The 22132-nt window shown below is 34.8% G+C and overlaps 1 protein-coding gene and 2 pseudogenes across 2 annotated transcripts; 2 read left to right on the plus strand and 1 right to left on the minus strand.

Moving 5' to 3' along the window:
• The first annotated feature begins 9473 nt into the window (after positions 1-9473).
• On the plus strand, positions 9474-11609 carry LOC145098365 (BTB/POZ domain-containing protein POB1-like; annotated as a pseudogene). Its single transcript, XR_013704554.1, has 5 exons — positions 9474-9757; positions 9957-10204; positions 10288-10351; positions 10432-10711; positions 10843-11609. The product of XR_013704554.1 is annotated as a BTB/POZ domain-containing protein POB1-like (transcript).
• A 1673-nt stretch (positions 11610-13282) lies between these two features.
• LOC145098366 (BTB/POZ domain-containing protein At2g46260-like) lies at positions 13283-16074 on the plus strand (annotated as a pseudogene).
• On the minus strand, positions 15837-17522 carry LOC145101569 (protein CURVATURE THYLAKOID 1A, chloroplastic-like). Its single transcript, XM_079038781.1, has 5 exons — positions 17303-17522; positions 16832-16932; positions 16607-16714; positions 16402-16473; positions 15837-16069 (listed from the first exon to the last, which is right to left on the minus strand). Exons 1-5 carry the CDS (start codon positions 17433-17435, stop codon positions 16007-16009), a joined length of 477 nt encoding a protein of 158 aa, XP_078894907.1. The 5' UTR covers positions 17436-17522; the 3' UTR covers positions 15837-16006.
• Positions 17523-22132: the final 4610 nt, after the last annotated feature.

The following is a 22132-nucleotide window of genomic DNA, read 5'->3' on the forward strand; positions in this document are numbered from 1 at the left end:
AACCCTAATTCTCACACCTTATATAAAGACCCCTTGGGCATGAGAATTCGGCTACATCTAACCCTAGAAGTCTTGGAGCTGATTTTTCCCTCTCCCCTCTCTCTCTTGCTTCATCCAATTGCTTTTGGTGTTTGTGATTCATTAGAGGCACAACATTTGGGGTGCTAAGGTTCTCAAAGCTTCAAGATCTACAATCAACAGTCAAGGTTTTCATCTAACTTGTTTATCTATTATTCAATTAGTTTTTTGTTGTATGCTAGATTAGGGTTTTGCAGGTCTTGGACAATATGCGTGTACAATTAGAAAAACTAGATCCAAGCATTAGGGTTTGCATGAACACCATAGGAATGTTGTTACGCTCAAAACCTATCAAAACATTGATTAAATCGAACTAAAAATACATAAAGCGTAAAATGTTATCTGTACGAAATGTCAATGAAAGGAGTTCCAATTCCACAGTTGATTAGCTAAAATTAGTCAACACAAGTCTTGAAAAATCCTCATTTCGCTTCATCTCTCAATGTCCTCCCATTTAAGGGCTTGTAACACACACACACACATAAAGTTAAACACATAAACACAGAGACTGTTAGATAGAGCATATACAGAGAGAGAGAGAGAGAGACCTTGATGGTGTGACTATGGTGTAGAATCGAATCTATGGTAAAAAAAACTTATAAGAAGAAATCAAAAATCTTGATGAGAGAGAGAAGGTCAAAGAGGAGAAGGAGGCAGCGGATTGAAAAGAGATTATAAGGGCTTAAAAAGAAACAAAAAACTAACTATTAAGTTTTAGATTCGAGAAAATCAGAAGTAAAAAAACCCTAGATTTGCTTCGTTTCCAGGTTTATTTAGCCATGTTCTTCTCCAGAGATAACAGATGCAGACACAGAGAGATGTCGATTTGAGGGTTAGTTTTAGTGGTTGAAAATGATGGGCACTGGTGATGAGGGAGGCAAATTTGTTGTGGTATGCTGACTGCGATGAACCTTGATAGAGAAGGGGGAGTGATGATCATTTAGTTGTGGGGAGAAGGGGACTGATACCGAACAGTGAGAGAGATGTTATATACAGCGTCGTTGGTGTTGACCGATTCTTTGGCTGAAAGCGATGAATACTAATTCAATGTCCCATGTCAATCGTTGACCAGATAAGTTTTACATTTCCTGCATAAAAGGATTGTACATATTACATTAAAGATTGTACCTCTTAAAATTCAGCATTTGAGGCTAAATGCTTATTAAGGTATGTGTGTGTGTGTGTGTGTGTGTATATATATATATATATATATATATAAATTACACGAATAGTCCTTGTGGTTTGGGGCAATCTCCGCTTGATTCCTAAGACTTTTTTTAACTCGGACGGTCCATAATATGTATTTTGTTGCACATTGAGTCCCTGATAGACCTAAAATGACTATATTACCCTTCTTTTATTTTTCTGATCTAACGTTCCCACTTCATTATTCCCCCTCACACATTTTCTCCCACCTATTGTCTTAATCCTTCAAGGTTTATTCTTGGCGTTTTCCTTCATCAGTCACCGCCACCTGCATCCAATGATGGTGGTTCCCTCGTGTTCTTCCTTCCTTCAAGGCCAACTGGCTCACCCACAAAATATCGGACCATATTAGTGACGTTCTTCGGAGAAGGCGGAGGTGAAGCATTCTCTTGAACACCGCCCTTTTCCATTTGCAGTGCCCCAAACCAACCGTATATCACCCATTACGTTTGATTTCAAGTTTGATTTTAGTTTGAGGTTTGATTTTGAGTTTCAGAGTCGATTTTTTTTGTTTGATTTCAGTTTGAGATCGAATTTTAGTTTAATGTTAGAATTCAGCCTCATTGATTTGGGTCTAGAAATCGATTTGCATCAGGTGGTGGATTGATTGCAGCGTTTGTTTTACCAATGGTGCTTATAGTCAAGTTATGAGGAACCATGTTGTTTCAGACATCATCTTCTTTGTAGATCTTCTTCTCAGATGGGTTTCATCACCGTTGATTTTCTTCTCTCACATGGAACTGAATTTTTGGGTTTTAAACATCCATTTTACATCATCGATCTTCTTCATTTTCACAAATATTGATCTTTGTCTTTTGAGACCATGGTTAATTTCTAGGATTCATCATCTATTGGGTTTCAAACATGTCAATATATGTGGTTTCAGATGCAAAAACTAGAGCACCAAGTAGTCATAGTGGGATTTTGATTTCAATTTCAATTTTATTTCTTAATTTCTGGGTTTCATCACAAGACACTGTGATTGAATATGTGATTGTGTTTAAGCTTGTCAGAGGAAGGGATGGTCGCTATTGGTTGTCTAGTCGGAGGTTTATCTGGAGATTGAAAATCTGAAGGGTAGTGAGAAGGATGAGAAGGGGGGTGATGGGATAGGACTCACCTTATCATATATATATATATATATATATATATATATATATATATATATATAAGAAATAAACAAAATAAATAAATAAAAAGGGTAATATAGTCATTTTAGGTCTATCAAGGACCCAACATGTAACAAAAATACATTCTAGGTACTGTCCGGGTTTTAAAAAAAAAAAAAACTTAAGGACCAAACGTGCTGATTGACCTAAACCATATTGGTGTAATTTACCATATATATATATATATATATATATATATATATATATATATATATATATATATATATATATATATATATATATATATATATATATATATATATATATATATATATATATATTCGAAATCTAGACGTTATAATAAAAAAAAGGTAATTTTTTTTTAAAAAATAACCCTTGGAATGGGTTTTTGTGAAAAAAAAAATGGACGAATCAAATCAATAGAGAGGAGGCGGGGAAGCATCCCTTGACTCTGATCTCATACAAGCCAAACCACAGTCATGATATTGTGTTTACTGTTTCCGGCTACAGTTCTAGCTCTCGCACTCACAAACTGCTTCATACCCTATAGCCTTATATGATTCATTTGATGTATTTTATAACATTATTCATTTTTTTAGTTTTTTAATAATAATGTTTGCTTGAAATTTAAATTTAATTTTTTTTTGTTCTACCCTCTCAAAGATTGTATCTGTAAATATATTGTATGTTTAGTTTTGGAAGACATTTGTTACTTCATAAACGGTTAATATGTAAACTGAACGAAGAAACAAGTTATCGGAAAATCGGTTCACCTGTTTTTTCGGTTTAAGTTTAAGAAATGGTTAATGTCATAAAAACCATCAAGTTTTCAGGGTTTTGTCGGTTTTGCTCAAAGTTGAAATTTACGTCCGTTTTTACCCAAATATTTTCGAAAAAATATTCGGTTTTACCCTTTTACCGGTGATAACAGGTTTTCCAGGTTACCATTATATTAAATTCGCAAAAAAAAAAAAACCTTAAGTTTACCATTTTTTTTGCGTTTTTACCCTTAAGTTTATAATTTTTTTACACTTTAACCCTAAATATATTTTTTTCATAATATACATATTCATATGATTTTTCTGCTTGAATACGTATAATAAGAAAAAAAATACATAGGGTAAAAGTGTAAAAAAAATTATAAGCTTAAAGGTAAAAACGTAAAAAAACTGTAAACTTAAGAGTTTTTTGAGAAGTTAATATAATGGTAACCTGTTATCACCGGTAAAAGGGTAAAACGAACATTTTTTTGGAAAATGTTAGGGTAAAAACAGACATAAAATTCAACTTTTGGCAAAACCGACAAAACCTTGAAAACTTGAAGGTTTTTATGACATTAACCCTTTAAGAAACTAATTAATCGATCACTTTGGTTAACATTCTGAAATATGATTTCGGTTTGGTTAACCATCCATGAACACCCCTAAATATCGAAAAATCAAAACCTTGCAGTGATGATGATGAAGATTGAGACTATCGATTCTAGGGTTAACACTTGCTTTTGCTCAACTTGTGAACCTAATTCAAGTTATTTCAAGTGATAATTGCACTGCCAAAGATCTTTGGGATAAACTTGATGAACTTTTTTAAAACAACAAAATGACTTGTATGCTTCAATTACAAGATCAATTTCGTAACACCAAAAAGGGTTCGTTGTTTATTACTGAATTTTGTCACTCACTAAAAAATCTTGTTGATGCTTTATCAGATGTTGATTCTCTTATTACTAGAATTGAGTTGGTTATACAAATATTGCATCAATTACCCCCTTCGTATCACATTATTGTTGAATGTTGATGTCATTACTAATATAAAACCATTTTCATCATTTCTTGAAGCCTAAAATATGCTTTTACTTCACGAGTTTGGTGAATAAAACATTGACGCTCCTCTTGACTCTCCTTTGTATTCAAATTCCGCTCTTATTTCATCTTCCGACTCCTCTGGGGAACAAAAAAAATAAACGGAATAAAAATAGAAATAATAGTAAAGATGCTTCCAAAGGGGGCTAGTGGTTCCACAATTGCTAACCATTTCGTAGGGACATATCACTTGGGAACACAACATGCGAGAATTCTTGTAAATGGACAAGCATATATTTCTATTGCCAACAACGACCTTAGACATCAACGTCGCGGAAAAAATACTACTATTTTTTTCACAACAATAATGGTCGAACTTCAGCCCTTCTTCCCAGCTTCCACCAATGGGCCAACAACCCATGTACTTGTTGCTGTCAACATCCCAACAAGCCTAGTCCGGATCTCATTTTTTGTTGCTCCAAATCTGCTAGCAACCTCGATTTTCAAACCCACAATGCAACCGGTTCAACATGTTTTTCCGTCTCAAATACAGCCACAACCACCTTCGGTTCAGCCCCCGGCGCATATAGTTTTGGGCCTACATAGCTCCCTTGCACGCGACACGTAGAGTAGAGGAATCTGACTATTTTTTCCTATAATGGACACAATGTGCCCAGGTGCATGTCGTTGGTCATTGACCGTTGAATTTTGATCAAACTTTGATAGTTTTGAGTATTAGACTGAGGATTCGCATAAGTTTGGTATTAAGTAGTTTGTGCTAGATGTTTCGTTGGTGGAGACTGCTTTGGAGTTGTGATTTCCAAATTCATATGATTTTTCTCATTATACTATGTGTGACATTATAGGTCATTTACGTGGTAAGATGCCTATGTATGATGTTAGTGTGTGGTGTGTGATTAGACTAGATTAGTCTTTTTATAATAAGTGGATAGTCCTATGGGTGGTTGGCCAAGATCCTTTGGACCTAAAACGAGGATGTCTAGAAGTTGATTGGTCAGTAGGATGATGGCTCCATGCCTAGAGGTCTACTGGGGTGTTGGCTATGAGCTGGTTGGAAGCCGACTGGCCAGTGAGATGAGGGCTTGGTGCCTACAAGTCTATTGGGGTGTTGGCTATTAGTTTATTTTGGTATGCATGGTATATGTGATGGAATGTGTAGTATATTGGGGAACTCACTAAACTTTGTGCTTACATTTTAAGGTTAAATATTTTTAGGTTGTTCTGATAAGAATGAAGAACACGACATGATTGTACTCGCATATGACATATGTTTATATTTTGAGACTTTTGCAAACTCTACACATTTTATGACTTGATTTATGATGTTTGAAACAATTTGATATATATTATTTTTTTTTATGAAAAATGGTTTTGGGTTGTTTTACTTATATTTTGAAAAGAAAATTTTGGTTGAAAAATTTGTACGTTACAATAAAATATTTCCTTCCGATTTTAATGTTGAAAACAATTGAGATCATCATAAACAATAACCGGAAGTGACATATCCCATTTTCATCCAAGAATTTAGACCAATTAGTCAAACTAGTTGCTAGTACAAAATAATTGCTAATATTGGCAAATCTTTTATTGGAAGTCGCGGGGGAGGTGATCAGTGAAGAACAAACAATGTTTATTAAGGGTCATCAAAATCATGATGATCCTTTAATGGTTAATGAAATTGTTAGTCGCTCTAAAGCGAAAATGAAGAAGTTGATGCCTTCAAGGCCGACTTCATAAATGCATATGACTCGTTGAGATGGATACCTAGATGACAAGTTAGCTACTAGTTCTTAGTTCTCAATCAAATTTGTTTAATGACACAAAAAATTAAAGTAACATGAGTTATGAGATGACATGTTTTTTATATGATTAGCGAAATGCAAGGAAAACTTATTTGTCAGATGTTTATTATATTCTGACCTATATTTACGTCGCATCTTTAAACCTTACTATAAATGTTGGCAACGTACAACTTTTGATCATACAAATTGTTGGCAATTTTGATTTAATCGAAAAGAATTCAATTTTACTCGAAATCAAAACTTTATTTTCAACAATATTTTTCAAAAGTTATTTCACATAGTTAACAAAATAATCTAATGCATGATCTTTGGAGGGTGAGGACAACATCATAATCACCCCAATGACTCCAATGACTAAACAGATAAATGTGAAATTGATGATGAATTAAAAATCGTCTAAAATTATCACATTAAATGATCAAAGTCGTCAATGATTTTACCAACTAATGAAATATATATATATATATATATATATATATATATATAGAGAGAGAGAGAGAGAGAGAGTGTGTGTGTGTGTGTGTGTGTGTTAGGTTCAAATGTTTTCAACAAATATTGTGTGCCTAAATGCACCAATGAGAATTCAAGAAATAATAAATAATTAAATAAATCAATAAAGGGTATTTTAGACCTTTTGTACTTTTAATTAAGGAAATCATTTAATTGAAATCCTACAATTATGGAAATAAAGTAAATATATTTGACCTAATAACCTTATACAGCATATCACATACGCCTCCTCCAACGACGATCGTCTGCATCAAACGACCAATCTGTTTCAACCTAGGGCTTGTGTTCCTCTTTGCATTCTTTCTCCAATCGAAATAGCTCGTCCCCCTCCACAATCTTTACTTGCTAGCTTCCATTTTTGATGAATCATTTCAATCAAATCAGGACTTCAGCGACATTAGGTGGGAACGATTTGGCAGCAAGGATCGACGGAAGGAAAAGAAAGGTTGGAGGATAGATTGTTCGGTGATTAGAGGTCAAACGCAGAAGGTATCTCAGTTTATAAATACGATCCCCACCATCGCTGCTCTATCAAAGGCCCTCACGCCTCCACCTTATCTTCATCTTCTTGATTTTAATCCTGGAAGGTACAATCACCATGAATGTAATTTTGAATCCGAATTGGGAAAAGGTACATTATATGATTTTCTCAATTTTTGCTAATCTTTACTTGCTAGCTTCCATTTTTGATGAATCGTTTCAATCAAATCAGGACTTCAGCGACATTAAGTGGGAACGATTTGGCAGCAAGGATCGACGGAAGGAAAAGAAAGGTTGGAGGATAGATTGTTCGGTGATTAGAGGTCAAACGCAGAAGGTATCTCAGTTTATAAATACGATCCCCACCATCGCTGCTCTATCAAAGGTCCTCACGCCTCCACCTTATCTTCATCTTCTTGATTTTAATCCTGGAAGGTACAATCACCATGGATGTAATTTTGAATCCGAATTGGGAAAAGGTACATTATATGATTTTCTCAATTTTTGCTAATCTTTACTTGCTAGCTTCCATTTTTGATGAATCGTTTCAATCAAATCAGGACTTCAGCGACATCAGGTGGGAACGATTTGGCAGCAAGGATCGACGGAAGGAAAAGAAAGGTTGGAGGATAGATTGTTCGGTGATTAGAGGTCAAACGCAGAATGTATCTCAGTTTTTTTAGATGTTTGACAATGATCGGTAGAACCCAAATGAGTGTTTGGGTTTAATTCATTTGACAGGAAAAGGAACACGAAAATTCAATCAAATCAGGACTTCCCAAAAGACCCAAGTGAAAATCTTATTGAGTTCAGGGTTTTTGTTTTGTATTAGTGGAGTTGAATCATTCAATCCCCCACAAATGATTTTTTTTTAATGTTACAAATTCTTTAAGAATATTCAAAACCATTCTGCAAGAATAGTTTATTCTATAAGAATATTTATTGTTGTATTTTATTAGAATGCATTGAATTGCTTAATTTTTGAAACTTGATTATCTTTTCTTTGTGGATTCAGGTTTTGAAGAGGCTAACATTGATGTGGAGAAGGAAGAAAACATATAGAACAAGAGTGTATTATACCAGAATGTGTTATGCTACAATGTATAAAGTGTCGCTTAAAAATAATATTCTTTCAGAATAGATTAGTGTTTTTGTTAGATTTTGATGTAATTATTTGTTATATTATTTAGTTCAAGAATTGATTTGTGTATTCTTTCAGAATGTATTTACTAGTTTATGTTTGGCATCCTGCCATTCTGACAGAATAAAATCGAAAAATACATTTACTAGTTTATGGTTGTCATTTTATCATTCTGACAAAATAAAATCGAATTTTAGAATTTGAATAAATTTAAAATATTTAGATTTTTAAAAAATAATGGAATTAATCATCCCTAAAAATCCGAAAATTTCCTTTTTTAATATAGGTTAATTGACTAAAATGCCCTTATGCTAAAATTTGTTTGATTATATGGTACATGTTATCCTATTCTACTATCATAGACCCTCAAATCATGACATTTGATTATATTCCATCCGATGGTCCAGATCTGTGCATTCTGGCACACAATAGTTAGTAAAAACAAAATAACCTAACCCTATATATATATATATATATATATATATATATATATATATATATATATATATATATATATAGAGAGAGAGAGAGAGAGAGAAGGGTTATATGGAAAATAAACAATTAGGGCAACACATGTTGAAACCAATGAAAGCATGACAACACATCATTTTGGAATAACTACATAAATAACTTCCATAGTAGATTGCTTATGAATAAAGAAATGGACACGTGTCATTTGATCATTGGTTCCAGCATATATTGCCCTAATTGTTCATTTTCCATTGAACCTAACATATATATATATATATATATATATATATATATATATATATATATATATATATATATATATATATATATTGTGAGAGTTAAAATTAATATGTAAAACCGGTTTGAATCCTATTCTAATGTTACGACGAAACTAGGTGCAACAAAACTGTCCAGCTATAACATCCTGTGTTAGAAGTTTTTTAATTTAGAGGTCAATAAATTGATGTAGTAAACTCTTTGGGCTTCATGGGAATAAAGTTTAAACCTGGATGCTTTCAGATGTAATAAGATTTAGTGGATATCATTATTATTATTTATTATTAGAGAAATTAAATATCCTCCTATATTTTATTCATACAAATTTTTCTATCCATTTAAATAATGACATGTGTCATATTCCTATCTTAAAATACTTTTAAATTTCATTAAATGAACATTAAATATTACACATGTCACCATTTAATTGGGTAGGATGATAAGTAGGAAAAAAATATAGGAGGATATTTAATTTCACTTATTATTATTCTTTATATATATATTTCGCATAGCGTATTTTTATTAATCCTCTTCCTGTGATAAGGAATTAGGGTTTTTCAAATCTCTCAAATTCTTTTAGTTCACGTATAATGAGAGATTCCAGTTTGGAGATTTTCGATAATACGGTGGTCATGAACTCTGGCTATTCGTCTGAAGTCGGTCGCAGCGACGCAGACTTTGGTTTTGCGTTCAACGATAGCAAGTTTTCCGATCGTCTTCTTTGCATCGAGATCGTTTCCGAGCCCCTAGGGTTTACACCAGATGGAGAGGGTAGTATCAGCCTGGCCACTTGGGATCGAAATCGTAAACGCCGTAGAGAAGATATTACTAGAGATAACGGTGAGTTGTTGCATGATCTTTTCGTAATTTACCAATAATCGGTGAATATGGTATGCATGTGATCGTGCATTTGTTTTGTTTTTCATAATCGCTGTGAATGTGGGGAGATTTCCATAAGAACATGTAATGCCTTTCTATTTTTGATGAATTTCGGAATATTATGACAGTAAATTGACGTATTTTTTAGTGTTCACTGTAGACATTGATGCGGTATATTCAGATGAGCAAAGTCTCAATCATCTCGATCATATTGTTGATGATAATGGCATGAACAATGAAAACCAAGATTAAGAAGAATCACATTCACCACTAGGTATGAACCGATTTTATTAGATGACATCGATTCATTCTTCAACATTGACTATTTAATATTTATCAGTTGCAAGAGTTAAAACCATACATATTAGCTCCCCAATTTTAGCGGCAAAGAGTCGATTTTTCTACAAGGTGAAAGCTTCAATAATCATCACAAGAATCTATTTTCTCTTACTCGATCATATTCATTTTCCTCACACAATATCCTTATGCAGCTCTTTTCAAACGGGATGAAAGAATCAGAACAACCCAATGTAAACCTGCAAATCAATGCCTCGGGTATTATGTTTACCATTTATAGTATTTGTACTTTGTTAATAGTTTATATTAAACATTTATTTTTTTATCCTTGACAACAGAAGAAGCTGCCTTTATGGAACTCCTGAACTTCATATACAGCAACACCTTGACATCAACGTCTGCTCCTGCTCTTCTTGATGTTCTAATGGCTGCTGACAAATTTGAAGTCTCTTCATGCATGAGAAACTGCAGCAATCTGTTAAGAAATCTACCTATGACAACTGAATCAGCATTACTTTATCTTAATCTTCCTTCCAGTGTTTCAATGGCTGAAGCAGTTAAGCCATTAACAGATGCTGCAAAAGAGTTCTTAATCGTCCGCTACAAAGACATAACCAAGTAATTAATTAACATCCCCTTTCCCCAAAGTAACTACACATCTGTATAGATATATAACAATAAATCACAAAAGTGCTCGCAATTAAAACTTCCTTCATTCGGTTATGTAAAATGACCATTTTACCCTCCAGGTCTCAAGACGTGATTCTCAATTTACCCCTTGCCGGGTTTGAGGCGATTTTGTCTAGCGACAACCTCCAGGTGCCATGCGAGGATGCAATTTACGATTTTGTCCTCAAGTGGGCCGGATTCACTACCCTAAGATGGAAGAACGACGCGAAATTTTAACAACACGTCTCACAAAATGTATCCGGTTTCCTTACATGACATGCAAAAAGCTCAAAAATATCATGACGTGCAACGATTTCGACCCCAAATTCGCACAAAAAGTCATACTCGAAGCCCTCTTTTTCAAAGCAGAATACGAATCCCCTGACAAAAACCCTAATCCCCACGGGCCTACAAGATTAGGCCCGTGAAGGTGATTGGGTTCAATCTGACACGTCGGCAATGCATTGTATACTTGGATTTAAAACGTGAGGAGTGTATGAGTTTGTTTCCTTCGGGAACGATTTACACGGAAGTGTTTCATTTAGGAGGAAAAGGTTTTATTTTGGCTGCGCGTCTCATGGACCAACAAAGTTTGAGTCACTGTTTTGGGCTTTTTTTGGTGACGCAGGAAAAAATGTTGGGCTCGTTTGCAGTGGATTATGAGTTTGGGCCCGGTCAAAGCCCAATGAGGAGTATATTAGTAAGTATAAAGAGACGTATGATTTTATAGGGGTGTAAGAATTTGTTTGGGATACCTTGGAATTCTTTTATTAAGGAGGAAAGCGTTTATTTTATTAATGGTGTTCTTCACCTTAGGGCACAGCTTACTATTAGGCAACCAAATTAAAAATTTATATAGATAACTGATCTTGTAAATGTGTTTTTTGGTTATTATTAGTTAGGATTATACATTATGGTATAAAATGTTGACTTGTTGAATTTGTGAAGAAAATATAACACAATATATATAATACAAACATCTCTCTATATATATGCTTTACATATATCAAATTATATAAATGAAAATAAAAAAGAATTCCATTTGATAGTACTTGTCTATGTTTCTTAGATTTCCTTCTTGATTGATTTTTGCAGCCAACTCTTTTCTGCTTGACTGAAGTTTCCAGAAGTGTGATATTAATTGTGAGTGTAATTTGAAATGAATTTATACTCTTAACAAATTTTACATGTATATTACTTTTATTTTAAATATACTTGGGTAAAATACTTAAAGAAAGAATATATTTTAGCAATTTTTGTGTTTTCTGTTTAAACCTAAACATTTTTTTATATAAAAAATATCTTTGCATTTTTTTTTGTTTTGGCTCATCTAGTAGGCGGGTAAACTTTCGATTTGAGACAAATTTTTAGGAAAAATCCACACTTTATTTCCAAAAAAAAAAAAAAAAAAAAAAAAAAAAAAAAAAACTCATAATTTACAAACGTTTTTGTTTGGATCAACTTTCTCATGTTGGTTCATAATATGGTGTTCTTGATGGTTTTCAACGATAAAAATTCTAAATTGAACATTTGAAGTTTTTCAAAACAAAGAGAAAGTTGTTCCAATCTAATGTTATTATTATTATTATATATCAAATCAATTTAAGATTAATTTAGAAAACAATCTAATTTAAGATGTCAAGCTAGACTATTGTTTTTCACCTGCTATAATTTCTAAATATCCTACAAATAAATTTTGATATGAATTTTTCCAACAAGAATGAGACACAACAGACTTCCTCTTTGATTAAAAAAAATCAAATGTTTCCTTCTAATTTTAATGTTGGGAAGAGTTCGGTGTGACTGTACACATACATCGCTATTTTTGTAATTCAACTATGTCAACATAATGGTTTTCAACAATTAAATGTCAATATTTGTTTTTAAGTAAAAGGTTTGAATTGGATAATCTATTTTTTTTAAATGAAAATCTCTTTCTAATTTCTGGTACGTTACACCACCCTCCTAAGCGCAGTAGTAGGTTGTATCATACGGACATAACCGAACCAACGGAGTCATATTTCCCTTAATTTCTTGTTGATAGATACGACTCCTTGTAAATTTTTGATTGTCGAGTTTGGAACGCAGTCCAACATGGTTCTACCACAAGTCCACCACAACATACTCATTCCTGCAACCTCCATCTTTCTCTAATGATCCTTCTTTGTCGACCAACATTCGTATCCATACAACATAGTCGACCAACATATATAAGTATATGACTTTAATTTTAAAAATTAAAACAAATCAAAAATTGACAAGTAGATAATATTTATTTAAAAAATACCACAAAATAACAAATGTCAAAATTGATGAGAGATTGACATGTGTCAAAAAAAAACCTTCATTTATTAAGGAATATATATTATTATTATTATTATTATTATTATTATTATTATTATTATTATTAAAGTCTATATATACGTCGCATAATTAGGGTTTTTCAATTTTCTCAAGTTCTTTTAATTCACGTATTATCTCTGAGATTCCAATTTGGATATTTTCGATAATACGGTGATCATGAACTCTAGCTATTCGTCTGAAGTCGGTCGCGACAACAACGACTTTGGTTTTGCATTCAACGATAGCAAGTTCTCCGATCGTCTTCTTTGCATCGAGATCGTTTCCGAGCCGCTAGGGTTTACACCAGACGGAGAGGGTAGTATCAGCCTGGCCGCTCGAAATCGCAAACGCCTTAGAGAAGATATTACAGAAGAAAACGGTGAGATGTTGCATGATCTTTTCGTAATTTACCAATAATCGATGAATATGTTATGCATGTGAACATGCATTTGTTTTGTTTTTTTATAATTGCTCTTAACATGGGGAGAGATTTCCATTAATTAAGAACGTGAACTTAACAGGCGTTTCTGTGCATGCCTTACTGTTTTTTTTAGTGTTCGCTGTCGACAATGCTGCTGAATATTCAGATGAACAAGTTCTCAATCAGCCCGATCATATTCTTGATAATGGCAAGGACAATGAAATCCAAGATGAAGAGCAGGAATCAATGATTGAAGAATCACATACACCATTAGGTATGAACCGATTAATTATTATCACTATTGATACTTGTATTTTATCAGTGTCAGATGACACTGATTCATTCTTCAACATTGACTATTTAATATTTATCAGTTGCAAGAGTTCAAACCATACATATTAGCTCCCCAATTTTAGCTGCAAAGAGTCCATTTTTCTACAAGGTGAAACCTCAGTGCTCACAATAATCTATTTCCTTTACTTTTCTACTCAACAATGCATATTCATGTTCCTCACATTATATCTTCATGCAGCTCTTTTCAAATGGGATGAAAGAATCAGAAGAACCCAATGTAAACCTGCAAATCAATCCCTCGGGTATTATGTTTACCATTTATAGCATTTTTACTTTGCTAATAGTTTATATTAAACATTTATTTTTTGTCCTTGACAACAGAGGAAGCTGCCTTCATGGATCTCCTGAACTTCATATACAGCAATACCTTGACATCAACTTCTGCTCATGCTCTTCTTGATGTTCTAATGGCTGCTGACAAATTTGAAGTCTCCTCATGCATGAAACAATGCAGCAGTCTGTTAAGAGATCTGCCTATGACACATGAATTAGCATTACTTTATCTCGATCTTCCTTCCACTATTTCAATGGCTGAAGCAGTTCAGCCATTAACAAATGCTGCAAAACAGTTCTCAACTGTCCGCTACAAAGACATAACCAAGTAATTAACATCCCTTTTCCCAAAATAAGTTAAATCTTCATTTTATTTTGAGTAAATTACACAAATGGTCCCTATGTTTTAGGGTAATTTGCGCGTTTGGTCGCTAACTTATTTTTTTAACTCGGAAGGTCGTTACTGTTTATTTTTGTTACATGTCCTTGTCTTATCTAAAAATGTTATTTTGCCCTTGATTTTTTAATTTATTTAAATAAACACACCTTCAACCCCACCCTCCTCACCTTTACCTACCCCACCATCTTTCTCTATTTAAATAATCTTTTTAGGTAAGACAGGGACCAAACACATAACAAAAATAAACAGTAGGGGCAAACGCATAACAAAAACAAATAGTAAGGACCTTCCGAGTTTTTAAAAAAAAATTAGAGAGCAAGCACGCAAATTACCCTCAAACCATAAGGACCATTCGTGTAATTTTCACTCTTTCATTTTCGTGACCTTTGACATCGTTATGTAAAATGACCATTTTGCCCTCCAGGTCTCGAGACATTATTCTCAATTTACCCCTTGCCGCGTTTGAGGCGATTTTGTCAAGCGACGACCTCCAGGTGCCATGCGAGGATGCAATTTACGATTTTGTCCTCGAGTGGGCCCGGATTCACTACCCTAAGATGGAAGAACGACGCGAAATTTTAACAACACGTCTAGCAAAATGTATCCGGTTTCCTTACATGACATGCAAAAAGCTGAGAACAGTCATGACATGTGACGATTTTGACCCTAAATTCGCACAAGAAGTGGTACTCGAAGCCCTCTTTTTCAAAGCAGAATCCAAATCCCCTAACAAAAACCCTAATCCCCCACGGGTCTACGAGTTAAGACCCGTGAAGGTTGTAAGGTTCAAGCTGCCACGTCAGCAATGCATTGTATACTTGGATTTAAAACGTGAGGAGTGTGAAAGTTTGTTTCCTTCAGGAACAATTTACACGGAAGTGTTTCGTTTTGGGCGAAAAGTGTTTTCTTTGGCTGTGCAATGTATCATGAGCCAACAAAGTGAGCGTCATTTCGGGCTTTTACTAGGGATGCAGGAAAAAGGTTTGGGCCCATTTACGGTTAGTTATGAGTTTTCGGCCCGGTTAAAGCCCAACGAGGAGTATAGTAATATAAATAAAGGGACTCATAATTTTACAAGTGGAAAAGCTTTTGGTTATTGGATACCTTGGAATTCATTTATTTGTGATCAAAGTAATTATTTTATTAATGGTGTTCTTCACCTTAGGGCTGTGATTACCCTTATTAGGCAACCACCAAAACGACAAATTTAATGTTTCTTTTTTTGAGTTTGGGTTATGACTTATGATACAATTATGTTTTTTTTTTGGTTATTTGAGTTAGGGTTATGATACAATTATGACTTGTTGGATACATATAATAAAACACATGAAATTGTTTTGTGTTTGGGATACATAAATACATATTCCATAGAAAGATCTCTCTATACATGTTTTAAATATATCAAATTACATAAATGAAAATAAAAAAGAATTCCATTTGATGGTGTACTTGTCTATGTTTCTGAGATTTCCTTCTTGATTGATTCGATCTTTGCAGCCAATTCTTTCCTGCTTGACTGAAGTTCCCAAAGTGTGATATTAATTGTGAGTGCAATTTGAAAATGAATTTATACTTTTAACAAATTTTACATGTAACTTTTATTTCAAATATACTTGGGTAAAATACATAAAGACAGACTATATTTTAGCCATTTTTGTTTGGATCAACTTTCTCATGTTGGTTTATAATTCTGTTGTTGTTGAACAACAAAAAGATGACCAAAATATAGTGACTTTTATGTAACTTGCCAAATATACTTTGGTGTTTTTCTTTTGTATTTTAACAATTAATTTGTAACAAAAATATAAACACGATGAGTAAAAATTCATTCATTCTCTGTAATCTTACCTCAAAGAGAAGATATTTGTAGACAAACCAGCCACTGTATCCAACTCCTACCAGCTCCATGACATTAGGAAGCTGAGGTATTATCATGAACAACATTAAGTGAAAACAAAATCAAAATAAATTACAACTCTTAATGAAATTGTAACAGTATATATATTTATTATGATACAAAATCAAAGTGAATTGTTTAAATAATAAAAGTTACCAATGGGAGTTTGTTGATGGCACCAATAATAACAGAAGATAGCCAAAGAGCAACAAATGCTCCTCCTCCATAGATTATGACTGTTGGTTTGTTTTCAACTGCATCCCACTATACACAACAACAAGATTTTGCAGCATAAATAAACCACATAAGAATATTACAACAAAATATAAATTTTCTGGGATTCAGATCTGATTGTATTACCATTTATAGTATGGCATTTACCTTTTCCTTTAGGCTGGTGAACAACTCATCGGTATCAATGGAGGATGATGATGATGCATCTTCTGAGGCCTTGACATGGAACAGGGATGACCTTTTTGACTCTGGCATGTTGTCATGAAATGAAAGTCCGATAAATTACAAAGAACCCAAAATTGAGAAAATTTGAATGTCATTAAGAAAATGCAATCAAACAAATCTTTGAGCAACAATATAATCAAAAGGATTTCTTCACCATGATAATCGGAATTATTGAAAATTCGAAGTACAAGAATACCCTTTTAAAGACCAACAGCTGCGAAATCTGGAGGAATGGTACCCTAATTCTTCTAGTTACATACCAGTTAAACACTTCAAAGCTGGATTACCCCAAATCCCAACTTTTTAAGCACTTTTGTAAATTAATTTCATAACTGTTAACCAACTGGTCGACGAAATGCTTCAGAGAAACAAACAAATTACTGATTGCATTACCTGAAACCAGTTTGAATGAAGTCGGAAACGGACGAGGTGGGAGGTTAGGTAAGGCGGTGCAACGGGCGGTGGCGATGCCGGTTGGAAGACGAGGTAAGAAGACGGCGGTAGACGCCATTGCCGCCGTGGCCATTAGAAAATTTAGTTGGTGGCTGAAAAAGTTCTTCCCCTGATGATTCTATCTCTATTCCAACCTCCAAATGAAATTTATTGCAAAATTTTCCATCCACACTTGCTTTTTCAATTTATTTTATTCAGAAGATAAAACCGAGTGTTGTCCGTGTGACACGTAGACGAACCCAATTATCTTCGAAATGCAACATTTGGTGGCTTGCTATATAATTGTAGAGGCACAGAATTATCAGGTACAATTTTGTTGTTAGGAATTAGGAATTGAAATTGAATTCCTGAACAATTTTTAATTTTGGTTATAAAAATATGAGGATTTCAATTCTAAAATACTCCAATTAAAGGTTTCTGAAAAACCTTTGGATTTTTATAAATGATTGAAATACTTATTTAACCTTAGACTCATGATACCATCACACTTGAATCTCCTTCCTTTCGTATTATTCACGTATAAATAAAATATGTATTTAAAACGTTATATTGGATTATTTGGAATCTGATAATGTATGTTGATAATTAATATTCACCGTTCATATACTAAAGGATACATGCAACCAAAAAGTATCAATTTCTTCAATGCATATGCTTCGGTTGCTAGAATCAGTTTATAACTCTTATAGAAATATCAGCGAGAGGGTTTTGTGATACATCCATTAGTTCTAAATGGCTATCTCTATTGAAAGGATTGTACATCTATCAAATGGATGTAAAGAAAACCTTTTTAAATGACTATCTCAATGAAGAGATTTATTTGGAGCAACCCAAGGGTTTTGTGATACCTGGGCATCTCTCATAATAGTAGAAAATGGCATGTCCTATTAAGATGACATACTCATCATCTCTCAAAATACTTGAAGATTATTATAATGCTAGTTGGATAGATAAACTCCAATGATTCAAAATCCACAAGTGGTTGGATTTATACTTTAGTTGGTGGTGATGTTTCTTGGGGAAGCAAGATATAGACATGTAACACTCATCTTCCAAGAATGTTTGTTGATTAAGTTAAATTTATCTTAAGTTCTGAATTTGGGGATTTCATCGGATCGCATTGTGGTGGTCACTTATCGCGACACGGGCCACGTTAATAAGTCGCGTCGCGGTCAGGCATTTGGTTGTCGACACGGCGCCGCTGAAAAGTGAAAACTTTAATCCTTGAGGTTTGGGACCTATATAAACACTTTAACTCTAGGGTTTCCCTAATTCTCTCAGCATCCACTCCTAAAAAAATTCCCTTAGCAAATCCTAGCCTTCATTCTTAAGTATGTTAACTTTTGTGCTTGTTTATGTGAAGTTTAAAGGTGAAGCAAGTCCATCTTGGTGCAAGGAAGTATTATTGCAACTTAGATTTATCATTTTCACCATATTTTATGGACCTTTGTGAGTCCAAATTTCTTACCTTGATGATTTTCTTTTTAGATTTAACTTGTGGGTCAAAGTTAGCATCTTGTGGTCCCTTTTATGGTGTTCTTAGAGTTTTGGGAAACTACAACACTTATTGTGTTGCTTTTATAACTTATGGACCTTTGTACTACTAGAAAATTAGGTTTTTGTGCATCATATTGCTACATACAAGAGATATGGTCATTTTGGTCCCTTGGAGAGTTGGGATTAAAGATCTTTATGGATTGAGCCTTTTGAACGTATAAAGTTGGAAACTTTATCCATGCAAACCATTATAAGGATCATATATGATAATGTTAGTCGTTGACTTGTTGTATTAAGCACTTAATGGATTAGGTACTCTACCTCGAGATGTGCAGTGCGACCAAAGAAGGTCTATGTCACAAATGTTTGATTGGTTGTGTGACTATCTTGTCACCTAGTGGTAGTGACACGACCAAGGTCTGGTCGTAGCGTGTTGACTTGTTTGTATGTAAGTATTTTATGTGTAAGAGGATTGATGGTAGATCGTCTGAAGCCGAGAGCCTTGTTTATATGCATTGTATGTACAATAGAATATGTGGTATAGTGGAGAACTCACTAAGTTTTATCCTTAAGTTGTTAAGTTCAATTTTTTTCAGGTTGTTCGTGGGAAAGGCGCGGCGTAACTGTACATTCGCACCGAAGATTTATTATTATTCGACTTCCGCTATTTTGGCAACTTAACTTTGTTTAAACCTTATGCTTGTGAAACTAATGAATAATATAACATGTTTTCATGAATGAGTTTTGAATGTTTATTCTGGTTTTAATGAAAATTTTGGTTTGAAATTTAGGACGTTACAAGACATGTATAACTCACTTGAGGATGGAAGTTAAGTTCATTGACTTAATAACAATAGGTAAAGAGGCAGAGTGGATTAAAGGCCTACTTTTGGATATTCGTATGTAAGATACTCCAGTGATATCCATTCCTATGTATTGTGATAATGAGGCAAAATTGTCCAAAATATACGATATTGTCTATAATGGGAAGTCAATATATGTTGGTCAACGACACAAGCTTGTGAGATAACTTATTAAAAGTGGCATCATCAAAGTTGCCTATGTTAAGACAAGTAGGAACTTGACATATCCACTTACCAAACTATGACATCCCCAATTTCACGGCCAGAAAAGACCTATTTGTTTATGCTTTATTTTTAAAATCAGAGTAATCGTTTAAAGAAAACTGTTGCGGAATTTGTTCCCAAAAACAAAAATATGATAACCATTTATCAAAACATTTCTCAAAGAGAATGTATTTTCATTAAATAATAAAACCTCGGGATGTCATGTTCGATACAGACCAAAAGCATAAACAATATAAAATAAACCTTACAACAGTTATTTATAACTACTGATCTATAATCCAAAATATTTCATCAAGTCCACCAACTTATACCCTTGTGTCATTACCTGTAATGCAAAGAAAAATGAGTGGGTCAGGCTTGGGAGCCTGGTGATTATGTTATAAGGAAATGGTGTAGTATTGGGTGAGCACAGTGGCACTTGTGGTAGTGTCAAGGCAGCCAAGTGGATTTCCTTGGTAAGGAAAGGGAAAGGAATGTAGCTCCGAGAGGGAGTGTAAGTTCACGAAAGTGAAAGCAGTAGTGCGGAGTTATGATTGGGGTGTTCCCAATTATGGTTATTGAGCAGTGTGTTGCGGCGGTGGTTTGGAATCACATTCGGGTTGGATGTCTGCTGAGGTCGCGGAAGAAATTCCGCGGGAGTAGAGCCAAGAGGCTCGGAAAGGATGCAGGGATGGAATTTTGGATTGCCAGTTTGATTTTGAACGAGGAATTATGTATGTGGTGGAAATTCATCCAGAGGGAAGTTTGGAGGTGTCGTCAGTGTATCGGGTTTTCCCAACCCGGGGATGTTAGAACCAGTCCAGCATGGGTATGAGATTGCGGAGGAGAACTCATGGGAGTTGCTTTGAGACTGAAGGATGTGTCCTTCTGTCAAAATGGAGTGGATAAAGTTGGTCTCCGTTCGGGATTCCGGTGGTTCAGGGTTATTTCTAGCTCGAATGAGTCAAGTGATTGGCGTGATTTGGAGCGAGTGAAGTATCATGGAATGGTACTCGGTTGATAAGTGTGGTTATCAGAGGACGAGGCCAGTGGCCGGCTTGAAGCGGTGGTCAGAACACCGCGGGAGGGAAAGTTGGGTTTTGGGTTTCGGTGGTTGTGTTTTGAGGAACCTGGTCTGGTTAATGCCAGGTGGTGCATTGCGAGAGTAGTTCTGGAGTTGTGTTGCTGCAGGCTTCGAGGACGAAGCCTAATTTAAGTGGGGGAGAATTGTAACATCCCGAGTTCAGAAGTACAAGTTTAGGGTTCAAAGTGTAAATGTGAAAGGGGCAACTCGGCGAGTCCATGGGTGGACTCGGCGAGTAGGGTTGCGATTCTGGTCGCGTGATAAGTGGCCAACTCGGCGAGTCGGCGGCTGGACTCGGCGAGTTGGTGCTGTGTGGAGAAAACCCTAATTTCGGAGGATGGGCCCTATATAAAGGACATTATACCCTCTCCCCAGCCTCTTTACCCTCTCTTGAAGTCCAGAAAACCCTAGAATCGTGTATAACCTCCATTGATGAAGAATTAGAGCTTGGGAAGAGAACTTGAGAAGACTAAGGGTGAAGATTAAGAGGCTAGCATCTGGATATTATTGTAGATCAGGGATCTACTCCTCCTTTGGATCATTTCTGAGGTAAAAATATGTTACCTTGAGTTTCCTTCTTCTTGATTTGTTCTTAGTTGCTATTTTGGGGATTATGGATTGAGTGGATTCAATTGCAAGTTTAAAAGCTAGATCTGAAGTTGAAACTTCAGATCCAAGCTTGTAATGATCCTATTTGTTGTAAAGGTGCTGCCCAAGAATGGTTGATGAAGCCCTTTTGTCCCAAACCCAAACCCTAGAGTGTAACATGCTTAGATCTACTTGGATTCACGTAAAGTTTGCCACTTTACGTGATGGATGGCTTGTAAAAGAGTAGATCTATGGATTTGAGACCCTGTATGGCTTGGAAAGCCTTTGTATGGGTTAAGAGCTAGTGGCACTCAGCGAGTCACATGGGTGTACTCGGCGAGTTGCTTGAAGGTGGGCAGAAACTCGATAAGTTGGAAGAACAACTCGGTGAGTTGGTTGAAGATAGCCTTGGACTCGGCGAGTCTGTTCGTGAGGTCCTAACCTTCTTCTGGTTGAGCCGTGAATCGGTGAGTCAAGGGAGGACTCAGTGAGTTGAGTGCGAGGGGACTCAGAGTTGTTGGACTCGGCGAGTCT

The sequence above is a fragment of the Lactuca serriola genome, chromosome 4 (assembly GCF_051521515.1).
Source record: "Lactuca serriola cultivar US96UC23 chromosome 4, Lser_US96UC23_V15, whole genome shotgun sequence".
In the NCBI taxonomy this organism is placed as follows: domain Eukaryota; kingdom Viridiplantae; phylum Streptophyta; class Magnoliopsida; order Asterales; family Asteraceae; genus Lactuca; species Lactuca serriola.

Coding starts and splice junctions, on each gene's coding strand:
- LOC145101569 (XM_079038781.1), bottom strand. CDS start 17,435: ATGGCCACGGCGGCAATGGCGTCTACCGCCGTCTTCTTACCTCGTCTT. Junction 16,933..17,302: donor TTCATTCAAACTGGTTTCAG/GTAATGCAATCA, acceptor ACAACATGCCAG/AGTCAAAAAGGTCATCCCTG. Junction 16,070..16,401: donor ACAAATATCTTCTCTTTGAG/GTAAGATTACAG, acceptor TGGGAACTTCAG/TCAAGCAGGAAAGAATTGGC.